General features: G+C 45.9%; 1 protein-coding gene across 1 annotated transcript; it reads right to left on the bottom strand.

The window, feature by feature from the left end:
* Nucleotides 1-234: 234 nt before the first annotated feature.
* Nucleotides 235-2632, bottom strand: LOC125540043 (adenosylhomocysteinase). Its single transcript, XM_048703615.2, has 3 exons — nt 1833-2632; nt 744-1280; nt 235-656 (listed from the first exon to the last, which is right to left on the bottom strand). Exons 1-3 carry the CDS (start codon nt 2541-2543, stop codon nt 447-449), a joined length of 1458 nt encoding a protein of 485 aa, XP_048559572.1. The 5' UTR covers nt 2544-2632; the 3' UTR covers nt 235-446.
* Between the last annotated feature and the right edge of the window lie 7055 nt (nt 2633-9687).

Genomic DNA, 9687 nt, shown 5'->3' on the forward strand with positions numbered 1-9687 from the left:
TGATGACATAAGAAATCCACCATTGAATTCAATTCAAAAGAAATTTCTGATGACATGTTTTGTGACATAAGCCTACTTGTACACCCCTCAAAAGAAAACTTCAGGGACAAACAATCATGTACGACCAGGATCATTAACAAAACACGCACAAATATGAGCAACAGCTTGCGAAGGATTTCAGACATGGCAGAACAAACGAGACAAAACTGTATCTGGAAAAGCACACCTCCTCACTCAAACCAATAATAATGCCATTATTTCTGGGCAAAAGCAAACGCCGCCTCTCCCAACCCTCACAAGGCTCAAAACATAACCATAATAACAAATCCTCCGCCTAAGAGACAGCATGTAAGATAATAGAAGGGAAACAGGATAGTTGATAGAGTTCCCGTTGGTGCCGCTGCTCCGACTCAGGCTCAGGCCAGCCGCTAGCCGTGCTGGACACACTAGTACCGGTAGGCCGCAGGCTTGTAAGGACCCTCAACTGGGATGCTAATGTAGTCAGACTGGGACTTGGTGAGCTTGGTCAGCCTGGCGCCGAGCTTGCCCAAGTGGAGGGCCGCGACCTTCTCGTCGAGGTGCTTGGGGAGAACGTACACCTTCTTCTCGTACTTGCCGGTGGCCTTCTCGTTCCACAACTCAAGCTGAGCAATAACCTGCAACAGGCGAAAAATTGGGTGTCGGCTCACGGTTGTACAAGTTATTAACTGATTGGTTGACAGGAGACTGCGCATTGATCATACCTGGTTAGTGAATGAGCAGGACATGACAAAGCTGGGGTGGCCAGTGGCACATCCAAGGTTCATCAGACGACCCTCAGCAAGAACAATGATGCCGGTCTTGGTCTCGGGGAAGACCCAGCGGTCAGTCTGGGGCTTGATGGTGATGCGCTTGACACCAGGGTAGGTCTCAAGGCCGTTCATGTCAATCTCGTTGTCAAAGTGACCAATGTTGCAGACAATGGCGTTGTTCTTCATCTTTCTCATGTGGTCAACCATGATGATGTCCTTGTTTCCGGTGGTGGTCACAAAGATATCAGCCTCAGAGACAACATCCTCCAAGGTGAGGATCTGGATGCCCTCCATCAGGGCCTGAAGGGCACAGATGGGGTCAATCTCTGTCACGATCACACGGGCACCAGCCTGCTTAAGTGCGGCGGCACAGCCCTTGCCAACATCACCATAACCGCAGACCACGGCAACCTTGCCGGCGATCATAACATCAGTGGCCCTCATAAGACCATCAGGGAGCGAGTGACGGCAACCGTAAAGGTTGTCGAACTGTTCAGGAGAAACATATATTAGTGTTTTATTACAACATAGATTAGTAGTAATTGTTAGCAAGGTGAAAATGTCATTGAATTCTACCTTTAGATTAAAACAGAACAAGAGTACATTTAAAAAAAACTACACAGGGCAAATCACATAGTAATTCAGTGCATTGCACAGTAGTGTTTCATGCTCAAATGAGTGCAGTGAAATAATAATATTTGGTAGGCAGGTTACTCTATAATTAGACCCTCCCTGGCCGTCAGATCCAGAAAACAATGCGACTAATGTTATCATTAGTTAGTTAGTCAACAACCAGCCTGACAAACACTAAGCCCAAAGACAAAGATACAGATCCAGGTCTAGTACTCCACCGCTGCTTCGCCATGAAGCAGCATCTAAACTAGGCAACAACGAGATCTAAATATTAAAATATCAGATCTACAACATAAACATGTAAACTACAACAAGTCAACAATACTACTACGCTCAAACAAGTAGAAACGCGCTGGCACGGAGCATCAGATCTGAAATGGAAAATGGGAACCAGGGAAGCAAGTATACCTTGCTCTTGGTGACGGAGTCGTTGACGTTGATGGCGGGGAAGAGGAGGGTGCCGGACTCCTGCATCTGGTAGAGCCTCTTGACGCCGGTGGTGGTCTCCTCGGAGACACCGACGAGCCTCTCCTTCATCTTGCGGTACTTGTGGGCGTCGGTCTTGAGCCCGTCGCGGATGATGGTGAGGACGATCTTGAACTCGGGGTTGTCGGTGGACTCCGGGTCGGGGACCTTGCCGGACTTCTCGAACTCCTCCTCGGCCTTGACGCCCTCGTGGATGAGTAGCGTGGCGTCACCGCCGTCATCGACGATGAGGTCGGGGCCGCCGCCGGCGCCCCAGTCGAGGCAGCGCTCGGTGCACCACCAGTACTCCTCGAGGGTCTCGCCCTTCCAGGCGAAGACGGCGGCCGAGTCGCGGGCGATGGCGGCGGCGGCGTGGTCCTGGGTGGAGAAGATGTTGCAGGAGCACCAGCGGACCTCGGCGCCGAGCGCGGTAAGGGTCTCGATGAGGACGGCGGTCTGGATGGTCATGTGGAGGGAGCCGGAGATGCGGGCGCCCTTGAAGGGCTGCGAGGGCCCGAACTCGGTGCGGCAGGCCATGAGGCCGGGCATCTCGACCTCGGCGAGGTCGAGCTCGAGGCGGCCGAAGTCGGCCTGGGAGAGGTCCTTGACCTTGTACTCCCGGCCCGACGAGGTCTTCTCCACGGAGAGCGCCATGGAGAAGGTTGGTGGATTGGATCTGGCAGCGGAGGGAGGAGGAAGAAGAGGAGTGATGGGAGGAGGCGGCGATGGTAGAGGGTGGGGGTGAGGAGGGTTTTATGGGGAACGGGTCCGGTGGAAATGGACCAGCTGCATTCTACAATTCCGCATTTGTTTCAATCCAGACCGTTCGATTTCGAATCGACGGTCGGAGGCGCGCCTCACCAAACCACCACGAGATTTGTCAAGGAAAACCCTACCGGCTGAGATATTTTTTGCAAAATTCACCCTGTGGTCTGTTCGGTTTTATCTCCAGGGCAAGCCAGATATCATTATATTTGAAAAAAAAACATGGGCTCAAATTATACAACAGTCGTTACAAGGAAGTCCCTGAAAAAATGAAAATGCAATATAGCTCTCAAAAATCCTTCATCATCTCCATCCTGCACATGTCGATGTCGCCGATGGAGTTCCGCCACGCACGTAGCCGAGAAGTCACGGAATTTTGTCGACAAGCGACAACAACATGGATCCACAGGCTGCTGGAGAAGTTGATGTTGGGTCAAACGACGCATCCATGTAACCCTTGTTGTCTCGGCCACCATGGAAGGGAGCAAAGGACGACGATCACCCTTGACCTGGGAGTTGAAGCCCCTTCAAAATCCCCACTGCATCCTTGACCTCGTTGCGTCTAAGACTAAAAGTTTAAAACGGGCGACCCTGATCCAAGATCCAGCCCGAGCACACACGGTTTCAAAGATCCATTGTTGATGACGAAGGAAATCACATCATCAGTGGAGGATTTGGAGCGCACTTATTCATTGTCGTCGGGTTTTTTTTCTGACAGATTGACTATAAGGGAGATCCATACAGTGTAATTGGCATAACAAACCCCAATAGCAAGTACCATGCCATGAACCTTGGTTGGTGAGAAGGCATCAACCCCTCTTCATCACTAGGTTATGCCTTCGTTGTCACCACTTTTACTTAGGTTACACCATCAGCCATCTGAGGCCCTGACAGTTAAGACCTAGACCTATAGTAGACACGGTCCGAGCGCGAGGCGATGACACACAATTTTCCACAAATCAATGTTGAAGAAACCTTTCCCCCTATCCCCCATCTCATTACGATGACGAACCAAATTGGAAGCAATAAACATGAACAAAAGTTGTTCATTTTATCCCATCTTGGTTTGGGTTTGAACACTTAGATGATGAAAATACAACAACTAAACACAATGCTTATGTATTTTGGTAACTAGGCTCGACACGACTTTCCACTCTAGACTTCACAAGACATCTTAGCTCAAACCATGAAGTAAGACATCAAGTTGTAGTGCAATATGCAACAACACACCAGCAAAAGACATATGAAAGGGAACCCCAACAATTGTAACAAAGGTGCCTTATGCAAGTAGACACAAAATGGTTCACATAAAGGCCTTGGCCAGATCTGGGTGCAAAGGTGCACACGCGCGGCAACCTTGATGGCGCATATGGTTGCGAATCTAGATCAGGTGGCGGTGGGACGCATCAAGGTGATTCATGCGATGCTCAACTGTGCTGAAACCATACCTAAGAGCGTTGACCAAGAAAAAATCATTGTTGAAACAATGTCGTTGTTTCCATGTTGACCATGGTTGAGGCTCTGCGAAATAGCTAGAAGTTTTCTATTTTAAGATTTACATAATGTAACCTTTTTTTACATGGTTTAATATCGATATTTATATGGAGAAGAAATTGCATGCATGATTAAACATGCTACACTTGATTGTGATGGTGTATACAAGGAAAGACTACTACCATCGATAGAAAGAAACCCTATTCGCTGCCTGACCAACTGCCCATCCCACTTTGCCAATGGTCGTTGCTCCGGCTCCACAAGGCGGGGAGAGGGTGTTGTTATCTTTTGTCCACTACACAACAAGAACTTTTTGTTAGAATTTGTCCTTATAGCGATGGTTACTCTGATGGTAATAGTGACACGGTTTCTAATAAAATTTCTCTCGCTCTTATCTTATCTGAGCGACACTTTGTGTAACGTTGCCAAGGAGCTTCGAAAATTCTGTCTACGTCATTCTTCACAGGCGGTGAGTTTGTTCTTTCTATTGTCTATGGATGGGCCTCCATGCGTAGCGTCCACAACAACATCACCTTCCTCAACAACCCGTTCTTCCGAGCATATGTGAGCAAGGCATGTGTCTTGGTTTAGTGATACCGACGCATCTGCCCGTGAAGATCGGGGTGGTGCCATATGCAATCCTTATTATGATGTGGTACGTTGTTGCATCAATTAAATTAGTTTCGATCCTCTACATTCCTTATAGGTGTTTCACTGACTGAATTTCTCGATGTTGTCCACGCGAACGACGAGTTTGGTTGGGGTTTCGGCACGGATATTTCAGCTCGCGGTTTTAGTTGTGATCTTCATTTTCTCTAGTGTCGATTTTGCGTTTGTGAGGTCAGTTATCTGCTTCTACCCAATACTCTCTTCGTCTAATATATTATACGGTTGTATTTCAAAAAGGATACTGATTGCGCATGCCTACGTAGGAGCAAAGAAATTTGCCCTGCCTACCACCACCTACCACAAATAACAGCTTATATTGATAATGATTGTGCATCATGGGAGGAGATGGGTGCCCTTCCACAATCTGGATCGGTAGGTGCACCCGCACATGTGGTTGGTGGGGAGAGATCTGAGCTTTTATTTTTCTTTCCGATCAGAGGGGGGAGAGATCTGAGCTTTTTGGTTGGCCGCAACACATTGACTGCAACAACCGCGAAGGGGACATCTACACCGCGCATCTCCACAGAAAATCCTGGTGTGCGATGGGTACCCGCCCCACCCCACCCCACCCCACCAGTCCACTCCTCCACACCAACCCCCGAAAAGCGCCACGTACTCCCTCCTCTTTCGGCAGTTCGCTAGTGTACCCATCATGCCAGCTAACGTAAATAGGGGGTGAGGGTAGCAACTCGGGTCGATCGTTGCCGGTGTGGTGTCGACATGCTTTCTACGCATGATCTCATCGGTCCGTGACAAATTGACGATGTTCGGCGTAATTTTGTGCTCGTGGACCGGAAAATTTTGGCCGGAACCCAGAGCAAATACCTCATCGGCCGGCGACCTTTCTTCCGATGCAAGTATCGAGGCTTTTTTCTGATGTTTTTTTTAACTGTTCTTTTTTCTGAAACATTCGAGCAGCAGGGTCCAAATCCCTACGTAAACAGGGCCCGAGGTTGTTGAAGACAACACCTTGTGCTCCATGGTGCCAAGTTGGGTCTTGGGTGGGTACACAAAGTTAAATATCCGAACGCAGCGTTCGCTTCGCTGCCTTTCCCCGTGCAAACGGAAAACAGTTCAGTACTAGCACTAGTATTATACTGGTGCGCACTACTGACCCAGGCCGTGTAAAGCTACTGGTCACGACGGTATCTTTAATTAACTAACCCAAGTCGTCCCGAGTAGGCTAGTGGAGTGCGTGATGGATCCATCGTGTGGTTGGTGGTTTGAATTAGTAGGCGACGATGTGTTTACGTGAGCTACTGGGGTAGCACGGCCAACATGTGGCTCTAGCGTGCGTGGTGGTTCTACGTTGCCATCAAGGAGCTCGACGAACATAGAAAAATGGGGAGGCAGGCCGGAGAAAATTAGTAGTGCTCCGTGGAAGTGGAATCTTGCCGGATGGTGACATTTTCACGTGCGATGACTTCATTTGGTCATTGCCACCAGCACCAGATGTTTGGTCGAGGTTGGCATCAACCAAGCGATCCTGACAGTGGATTTTTTCTACCACAACTTTTCAAACTTGTTTGTTTCTAAGCAACGAAAAATAGATTCATGACGATTAACTATGCTCTAAATATTTTTGGAAGAAGCGTGTTCTTTGTCAACCCTCTTGTACCAACCCTAGCTGCCGCCGCAGCCAAGCCGGTGGCAGGGTTCCTTTTTGTTGATCGTGGACGTGGTGGTCTCGATGACGGCTCCCTCTTTTGGGGTTTTGGGTGCTTATGTGATGCCATGAGGATGTAGTGGTACATCTCGATGGTCACATGTGAATGTTCTAGTTTCAATTGGCCGACCAGTTAGGTCAATGCCACTAACGCCAGCTCGTTGTCTCAATTTGGTGCTTGCCAGCATCGGTGGATGCAACTGTTTGGAGGTCATTACATAAGTGGTAACCTTCAACTATTTGTTGGCTAGGGCGACTACACATGTGTTAGCGTGCTATCGAAACTAGTCTCGCCATCCCTTTGGCGCAAATTGGCACTATCAGGGCGGAGATCCCAATAGCTTGACAAGGCAGCTAGTAGTGACCAACGGGTTGCTTTATGCGCCTTTGTCTCCTTTTCATCATGCGTCTATCTAGCTCGATGCATTTCTTCAGCTGTTGTGGATCTCCTCACAGGCATAACTTTCTTCGATAAAAATCCATTGTTCGTCTTGACAACTACAACGTTACCCTTCTGCATTTTTATCATTATTGTGTGGAGAGGCAGCCGACTCAATTTATCGTTGGTGATGGTGACGCGGATTAATCGAGGCAGCGGGTGACTGGAATTTTGTGTTTGTGTCAACAACCTCGTAATTAAGTGGATGTGCAAATGGCGGCATGGAGTTGTGGACTAGTCACTTCGGTTTGCTTTGGTGTGAAAATGTCGAGATCATCACCCACTATGCAGGATGAAAATTCGAAGTCTGGCATTGACTGGTTGCCCTGACGATGATTACGACATTATGACATTTTCTTCTTGAAGGCGCTATTCTAGAGAACTGGAACTTGGTTCCTAGGTGAAAAATTGTACTTTCTAATGCGGGCCTTTTTTTTGAGTTTTTCTTTCTTTTGATTGTAACCTTTAACCTTCGGTTTGTGACTTTCTACATCTCTTTTTTTTGCAAGGCATGTACATCTCTAGTTGATTTTGAAGCCAAAAGAAACTAATTATTCCAGTAACTAATAAGTAAATAAGAAAGTAATTCCACTGTGCTTTATAGTTATGTACGTCATTAAAATCATCTCAAACTATATAAGGATAAAACCATACGAAAATTAGGCCAACCACAAACTTGTATGCCCTGCTTAATATGAACCTCAACGTATAGTATACAGTCGCTTACAGCTTACTAGCTGACAATGTGTAACCCATCACCGCTTTAAAAACTTTGTAAATAAAACTTTATATGCCTTCATATCTTTTTGGCCTTTTGTATGGGATGATTCTTTCGATGAAGTTGTTTTCAGCAAAAGCAATATAACAAATAGAAGTGCACGCGACACCTCGTGGACGATCGCGTTTGGGAGAAGCTGCCGACGCATTGCTCTCACTCTGGCAAAAGGCCATTGTTTGTTGCAACATCCATAGTAGGATGACCCTTGTGTAACAGAAGTTCATTGCGTGTAATGGCAGCCGACTCAACTCGCCATTATTCGTGGCGAGACGGATTCGACGCTCTAGTATGAATTAAGTATTTGTTTATCTGAAAATTAAGCAATTCGGCAATACCATACAATCCTCTCAAAATTATGTCAGCGATAAAAATCTCAACAAAAGTTAGGCCAACCACAAGTTTAACACATAAGGGTAATATGAACCTCAATGCATAAATGATGGCGAAATGGTTTACTAACAGACAATGTGTCACCCATCACCCCTTAAAAATCAGTGAAAATAAAACTTTATATATGCCTTCATGGCTCCATATCCTGTTGGACTTTTGCATGGAGATGATTCTCAAGATGGAAGTTGTTTTCAGCAAAAGAAACAGAGTGAGCTGTATGCGGCACCCCGCGGCCGATCGCGCTCGGGAAAAGCTGCCGACGCCTGCTACACTCCGTGCCGTGGGCTCCTGCAAAACTGACAAATGAATGAGCACCAACCACCTGGGTGAGTCGCTGTTTGCTTTCAAGCAGATGTCGGGAAAGCAGCCAACGCAACACTCTGTTTTCTAGGGCCCCGACGCGATTCTTCCTGTAGATCTTGCGGATGTCGATGCAAAGGGACTGCTCACTCCATTGCAGTAAAGGATAAATTATGAGTATCTTAAGATAGGATTTGGAACGATAGTCATTTCTGTAATATCTAGTTCATTCACTGCTCCCTCCGCTTCATAATTTTTGTCGTGGTTTCAGTTCAACTAAACCATGACAAGAATTATGAAACGGCGAGAGTACGACTGTTGTTGCCTTTGCTTAATCTTGATGCTTCACAACTTTGATATTCAATTGGTGTCAAGCATTGTGTGGCTCTAGTGATGTGGTTACACTTATGTATCTTAATACAATATTATCTTACAAACTCCAAATATAATATAGACACATACATTATACTCGGAGTTTGCAAGATAATATTATTGTATTAAGATAAGATATAAAATACTTGGCTACATTTGCTTTTTAACCATAAATGAATCGAGTAATTATTTGTCTATCTTGACAAATCAAAATATATGTTACATTGTGAGATAGAGAACAGTAGCAAATGCCTCAGTCGTTAGGTTGTAGCAATTCAAACAACGGTGACGCTAGTCTCTTAGGGAATATGATTATGTCCGATCATATGTTTATTTCATAGCTTTCAATACACATCAGCGGGAAAACACCACATCAAGTTTGTTAGTCGAAATCAGTCAAGTCGGATTTTACAGTAAAAATGGTCTCACATAGTACATTCTCAAATTTACATTGGAAACCCATATGAGTTGTATTTCAATTGGGTTTGTTAGTGGAATAATGTGAGATAAGGAATATATCTTTAACGGTTTTTTGTTATGAGCTTCTGAGATAACACTGCCTCTCATTACATCCAGTCTACGTAAATGGGTGCATTCTTGGTATGATTTTCCCTCAAAATAGGTTGTGGTATCAAGGGAAGTGATTTTCGTAGTCATTGTATCACTAAAGAAATGTTATGTAGTGTTCATAAAAATGCCTGTCCTAATAAGAAACGTTTTCGTAGCTTGTGAGAAAATACTTATTCATTAAGAAAAACAAGAAAATGCTATATTTCTTCGTGAAGAGAAGTCCCACGACACAAATAAACTGTTACTCCGAGAATGTTGCTCCAGAGTTGTAAATTAAGAAGAGGACCATCAAATCGAAAGTCCACTTCTGCTCTCGAGCTCAAATGAGCTCGGGATGAGCATTAAAATCCAAAAA

Source organism: Triticum urartu, chromosome 2A, assembly GCF_056163025.1.
Source record: "Triticum urartu cultivar PI428250 chromosome 2A, HENAU_Tu73, whole genome shotgun sequence".
Classification (NCBI taxonomy): domain Eukaryota; kingdom Viridiplantae; phylum Streptophyta; class Magnoliopsida; order Poales; family Poaceae; genus Triticum; species Triticum urartu.

Bases quoted from the DNA above. Each gene is read 5' to 3' on its own strand.
- LOC125540043 (XM_048703615.2), bottom strand. From the start codon at position 2,543: ATGGCGCTCTCCGTGGAGAAGACCTCGTCGGGCCGGGAGTACAAGGTC. The intron at 1,281-1,832 runs GTATACTTGCTT...TCTCCTGAACAG, and splicing joins ACTCCGTCACCAAGAGCAAG to TTCGACAACCTTTACGGTTG. The intron at 657-743 runs GTATGATCAATG...CGCCTGTTGCAG, and splicing joins CCTGCTCATTCACTAACCAG to GTTATTGCTCAGCTTGAGTT.